The sequence below is a fragment of the Prionailurus bengalensis genome, chromosome A2, assembly GCF_016509475.1.
Source record: "Prionailurus bengalensis isolate Pbe53 chromosome A2, Fcat_Pben_1.1_paternal_pri, whole genome shotgun sequence".
Classification (NCBI taxonomy): domain Eukaryota; kingdom Metazoa; phylum Chordata; class Mammalia; order Carnivora; family Felidae; genus Prionailurus; species Prionailurus bengalensis.
This window is the reverse complement of record NC_057348.1, coordinates 115269949-115276638: the sequence shown is the minus strand read 5'-3', so window position 1 is coordinate 115276638 and position 6690 is coordinate 115269949. Positions and strand designations below refer to the sequence as shown.

Below are 6690 nucleotides of genomic sequence, written 5' to 3'. Positions count from 1 at the left end.
TGCACAAAGCCAACCCCTCCCTTCCCTTCATTCTAAGATTGGATGTAAGAGACAGTACAATAGCAGGCTCATTTTTAAACTCCCAAATACAATAGCTTGGTGCTCCCAACCAATTCTGCAGGAATGGGTTTATTTCCTATGATCCCCATACCCTGGCCATCCTGGGCTCAGGATCCTGGGTGGTGGGCTACCATCAATGCCTGGGCACCAAATGCATATTGTGTGATGCCCTGCAGACTCCGTGCTTGCTGCTGACCCAGGCCTTTAAGAGCAGAGTAAGGAGTGAAAAGAGAAGCAGATCTTTCTTTTGGATCAAAGGAGAGAAATTCCTATGTCCTAGGAGCAACACGGACTATACTTAAGCCAAGATTAGTAGAATAGATGGTAAGACATGGTGCTAAGAGTACAAACTCTGGAGACAGACCTTTCTGGGTTTGAGTCTCTACTGTATGGTCTGTAAGACCTGTGACCAGAGCTCCCCCATCCAGTTTTTCTGCACCAGAGTCCCTTATTTAGAAAATGGGGGTAATAGAACCTCATAAAGTTGTTTTGGAGATTAAACAAGATACTGTACATGAAGAGCACAGCACAGGGCACAGCCCTTTGTAGATGCTCAATAACTGTTATTACCACAGAGATCCCACTGAATGAGAGGCATGATTAAAAACAAATTCTCCAAATCCTTCCTGCTCTAAATCTTTCCCCCTGAAGCACATTCCAGTTTTGAATAGTTTTAATATAGGATGTGTAGAGATTCTGCCAGGAGGCAGGCCAGTGGCCCTTACCTAGCAGAGGTCCTTTTTTTGTGTCTTCCTGCTTCAATCATCCACTGGAGGCTTTTGAAATGAAACTCCCAATTCAGGCTCAAAGAAAAAGAATAAAAGGGAATTTTTTCTCTCCTTTTCAAACTCATGAAAACGAGAAACAAATAAGCAAATAAAAAAACCCATATTTATCTCAAAACTGAAGATAACCTAATGCTATGCGGAAATTCCCAAACACCAGCGGCTCAAAATGTTTTGTTCCCTTGGGCCTTGATACCATATCTACCATGACACCCTCTCACCTAAAAAGACTCCTCCAAACCAGTTTGTTTCTTTGAGTGAAAAATTGGTAAACATTAAAGAAAGGGTGGGTGGGTGGATGAATTAATCACCTGAGAAAGTTAAATGAAAAATGATTTATTCAAATAAATGATGCTGCTAATCAACAATTAGAAGCAATGTGAAAGTTATCCTTGACCTAAGGATTCAAAGGAGGTCCTAAATTCATTCTGGAAATATGTTTGAAAAATACTGACATTGGTGAAATCTAAAAAGACATCAAAAAAAAATTGGAGGGGGAAAGTGGGTGATGGGCATTGAGGAGGGCACCTGTTGAGATGAGCACTGGGTGTTGTATGGAAACCAATTTGACAATAAATTACATACATACATACATACATACATACATACATACATACATACTAAAAAAAATCTTTAGAGCCTAACTTCCTTACTTAAACACAGACTAATATTATTGATCCATTTTAAGCCAAAAGGTGCAAAATGACAGACTTGATCTGATTAGCCACAACTCTGACCACTAACCCGCTCTATAACTCAATTAATGGATTAGCCATTCTACATTTTATTCCCAGTCTTTCTCCTACCCTGCAAAATGCTTGTACCCTCTTGTTTATCACATAAAACAAGGTCTGAGGATGGTCACCCATTTCAGACTTTTGTCATTGTAATTCTATGCAAATGGAGATATTTCACCACTTTGTCTCCCCCAAATTGCTAATCACACTTTACTGGGTTACCCATACCACCCAAAATAATGACAGCATGGAGTAATGCAAAGAGGACAAGCTTTAAACTTGTCCCATACCTACGTCTAAATCTTTTATATGCAAACAAAATGTCTAATAATTGACTGAAAGATGTATCAATGGTGATATAGCCACAAAGTAGAATAGCCATGAAAGTTATATACTTAATGACTTGGAAAGAAGTTCATACATTATACAAAAAGAATACAATGTATGGTATAATCTTTAAAAATATAAATAAAGGTATCGATACACAAAGCAAAAGGCATAGAATGGCTTAGTAACTAGTTTTAACAAATATTTATCAGGCACCTATTATGTGTCAGACACAGTCGCATGTGCCCAGATTATATCAGTGAACAGAATGAAGTCCTTGCCTTCACAGAGCCTAGATTCTAAGAAGCAACAGAAAAAAAACACAATACATTAATATACAATTTAATGTTAGGTATATCACAATTATGACAAAAAGTAAAAAGGGAAAAAAGAGTGCCAGAGGCATGTTAATTAGGTAGGTGGTCAGAGACACATTTGAGCCAACACCTGAGAATATTGTGGAAGGGGAAGGGAAGATGGGAGGGGAGGGAGGGGGAGCATGAAGATATCTGGGAATAGAGGAATATCACATTGAAGTCGCTGGGGCAAAAGCATGGAAGAGAAAGTCCCAGGAAGAGAAAGTCAGTATGGTTGAAGAGGAATTAAGAAGGAAAAGGGTAGTTAAAGATGAAGTGAGGAGGCAGATAGGAACAAATTAGGGCTTGTGAGGCCACAGCGAGAACACTGTATTTTATTTTAAGTAGAAACAATACAGAGTGTGGGCAGGGGAGATCAGATTCACATTTATATGCTAAAATGTCAATAGCAGTTGTCTGTAGGTAGAAAAATTTCAGATTTGTCCTCCCATTTTGTTTTTCTATATTTATTCTTATTTTCATATTTTCTTTCTCTCCTCTCTAGCTCTTGAGCTCTCTCAAAAGATGACTCTACTGGGGCGCCTGGGTGGCGCAGTCGGTTAAGCGTCCGACTTCAGCCAGGTCACGATCTCGCGGTCTGTGAGTTCGAGCCCCGCGTCGGGCTCTGGGCTGATGGCTCAGAGCCTGGAGCCTGTTTCCGACTCTGTGTCTCCCTCTCTCTCTGCCCCTCCCCCGTTCATGCTCTGTCTCTCTCTGTCCCAAAAATAAATAAACGTTGAAAAAAATTAAAAAAAAAAAAAAAAAAAAAAAAAAAAAAGATGACTCTACCATGCCCCCAACCAAAACTTAAGAATCATTCTGGGCTTTCAATTATTTAAAAATTAGTTTCAATTAACTCATTCATTCATTCATGCATTCATTCATTGTCTCTTTCATTATAACATGTCCTCTTTTCAGGTAAACATTTCTCTTAAAAAAAAAAAGGATAACAATTTAATTACATCGATAGCTATTCAGCAGAAAGTGGTTGAAAACAGAACAGTGTTTGCAATTAAACCAAATGTACAAGTCAGAGGTTCTTATGTACGCTGTTAACACTTTAGTCTTCTGAGACAGAATTAAATAAGATGAGGCAGATTCTATACATTTAAAATAAAGAACATGGTGTCACTAAAAAGGCAGACCTGAGCCTCTATAGTCTACCTAACTCCACAGTCAAGGTCCTAAGTATTTCTTGAAGACAAATGAGACCCAAGTTATCATCAACTATGTAAAATAATGTTTAAATTACTTTTTTGCCAGTATACTGCTTAAAGATATTCTGAAATAACCCAAAATTACTCTGAAATAAATATGAAAGTTTAAGTATGTTTCGTGACACCCTTTGTGTTAACGTCCTGATTAATTAAGATTAATTGAAGATATAAATACTACAGTATGACCTTTAAAAACTCAATAGTAAACTTCAACTTGAGGGTACAAACCTAGGAACCACCTCTGATCATAATCCTCAGACTTACTCCCATCAAATCCTGAACTCAAACTCTCCTACCATGAACAAAGCAATTTTCCACTGTTTTCTTTTGATAAAACAAAACCCCCAGTTATGTAAGATTCCTTTCAATCACTTACCACTTTTTAAATGCACAACCACCATTAAAGAAAAAAACTTATGGGGCGCCTGGGTGGCGCAGTCGGTTAAGCGTCCGACTTCAACCAGGTCACGATCTCGCGGTCCGTGAGTTCGAGCCCCGCGTCGGGCTCTGAGCTGATGGCTCAGAGCCTGGAGCCTGTTTCCCATTCTGTGTCTCCCTCTCTCTCTGCTCCTCCCCCGTTCATGCTCTGTCTCTCTCTGTCCCAAAAATAAATAAATGTTGAAAAAAAAAAAAATTAAAAAAAAAAAAAAAAAAAAAAAGAAAAAAACTTATCACACCTTGTAAGTACAAATAATATATTTTATTTCATCCCTGAAAACAAAAACAAAAATGTCTACATCTAATAAGACTGAACAATTATTCCAAACTTCAACTGGCAATGGTATGTAATTAATTTCTTCACATAGAGTATAGGGAAAAGAGTTTAGAAAGCTACCTTTCATGAAACAATATTTTCTCATACATATTTTAATAAAGCATTATAATTATTGCTACTATGTGTGGTAACATATTATAATAATAAACAATACAATATCCAAAACTAAATTCAATATAGCCTAAATCTAAAAGCTAGCTGCACTTAAGCAGTTATTATAGAGAATAAATACTATGAAATACAGGGCACCATATGGCAATTAAATTTGCTACAAGGGAAATTTAAATAAAGTTGTACGTTGCTCTATACTAGAATTATCCAAGATTAGGATCTCTTGTGCTATATACAATAGCTGTTTTCCTGAAAAGAGAGTCAATCTTCATAGCTTAAATTAAATGCTCTTGTTTTTAAGTGGTCATTATATAAAATGAATACCTAATATATCTTTTACACAAATCCACAATTTCATGAAGCCAGATACTCTTACATAATGTTAACATTTTCCAAGCAATTTAATGCAGCACAAAATACCTTTAGTACACACACCTGGCTAAAGACCTTAAGCATCCCAGTCTCACAAATATCTCAGTCTCCCCTTCCACTGCCAACATAACAAAAGCAAAACTTACCCAAATACGGAAATAATGTGCTTTCAATAGCACAGACACTCAAAAGGTTAAACTTTTAAATTAATATTCATGTGTGTGAAAAATCATGAATTAATACTTTACTTAATTTTAATCTCATCATAAAAATATCTTTTATTCTTCAAGGTATATATAAGAAAATGTTATTTATGAGATTAGAGATTCCTATTTTTACATTATTTTTCTCAATGTTTAGAATAGGTTATGGACAGTGGCTACTAACCATCTCAAGATTATAACCTTACAAATGTAATTTTTCAAAATATACAATAATTAACCTCCAGTTATTCTGAAGGCTAGTGCAAATGAAGACATTCTTTGGGTCATGATTTCAAAACATTATTTTCAACATTATACTTCCTTTCTCTGCTCATAATCTGAGTAACAAAATATAGTACTGGAAGTAAGCACATTTTCTAATAGTATTAGTCTAACAGTTAAACCTATTGAGAACAAATGACAAAATGATTCAATAACAATATTCTCTAAAAAACATGTTACATATTTAAATAAATATTTTATAGAAATGAACCCATGTCTTTCAGTGTTTTTGTTTCACCTCCATCCCAAACACAAAAGATTTATACAAAGATCACCTACCTGCTTACTACATCAACCATGTTACCAAATTCCCTTTAAGGATATAGTAGTACAGCATTGAAGAGACTTGCCTGAAAGCAAACTAATAACTTTTAAAATTTATATACAGAATTAGAGCTCTGTGAATCCAGCATATTCCTCAGAAATGCGCAGGGCTTTTATTGTACAGTATTATTCTATCCTAGCCAGCAACTTAAAAGCTTTCTGCCATAGGATATGATCCACGGTGGATGTAGCAGCACAAGGTGATCTTCAACTGCTATCTAATGCTGCCCGATGCATTGATCCTTTTATTTGTGGTTACCGGCACCAGGTTTCCACTTGTGCCATTGGTAGTGTTGGTTGCCGAGCCGTTCACAACAATATAGTCCACTTTGTTCTCCAGCTTTACCAAGCGTTGTAAAATGTCATCTAAGAGGACAGCAATTGTTCTCTTTAGATCCGCTACAGGGGAAAAAATCAGAATAAACTGTATTAAACATTGATAGAACACTTAATATTTGTATTTTCCTAGTTTGAGAGGGGGGATAATGAAACATTACTGAGTCATCAGAGAGAAAATATACTAGAGAGAAAGCTCTCATACCACAAATAGGAAAAACCTAATTGTGTAAATCAATAGCACCATATACAGACCTTCCTAAAGGAATTTCAGAGTTATAAATGTGAGGGCAACTCTCACCTTCTAGTGCAATAAAACACATTTGAAGTCTGGTTCAAAACTGTATTCCCTTTGTAAGCAGTTTGTAAAGATGACTGTGGACTAGGCAGGTCAGGTAAAACAAACTAGGTAAGTAAGTAAGAAGTTCAATGAAATGTAGAAACACGAAACCTGGATTCTCCAGAGACTGAAATGTGTGTATGAGTGGGGGAGCCTAGGACCAGGGCAGATGCCAGGAAACTGATTAGTGCAGTAGAGATAATAACAATAGTTCCAAGTTAAATTTCTTCCAGAATGACAGGGAAGTTTATATGTCTTTGGGAGACTAAGGGGTTTCAATAGAATCTACCTAGAAAGAACGAAATTAGGACTTTTCCTTAGAATTAGTTTTTCAAGTTTCCCAAAGGCGCCTGTACATATGAGGTACTCAGTAAGTGGCAACTAATATTGTTATTTTTTGCTGATTTCAAACTAAAAAGCAACTCAAGCCCTAATATGTGACCAGGGAAACAATCATCTAACCAC

General features: G+C 36.4%; 1 protein-coding gene across 2 annotated transcripts in view; it reads right to left on the bottom strand.

Moving 5' to 3' along the window:
* Positions 1-4163: 4163 nt before the first annotated feature.
* The window catches only part of CCDC126 (coiled-coil domain containing 126), a 40692-nt gene continuing 38165 nt past the window's right edge, over positions 4164-6690 (bottom strand). For both annotated transcript variants that reach the window (XM_043589090.1, XM_043589091.1), the window contains one exon: positions 4164-5948. In XM_043589090.1, the coding sequence (XP_043445025.1) occupies positions 5764-5948 (185 nt within the window). In that variant the 3' untranslated portion in view covers positions 4164-5763. The remainder of the gene's footprint in view (positions 5949-6690) is intronic.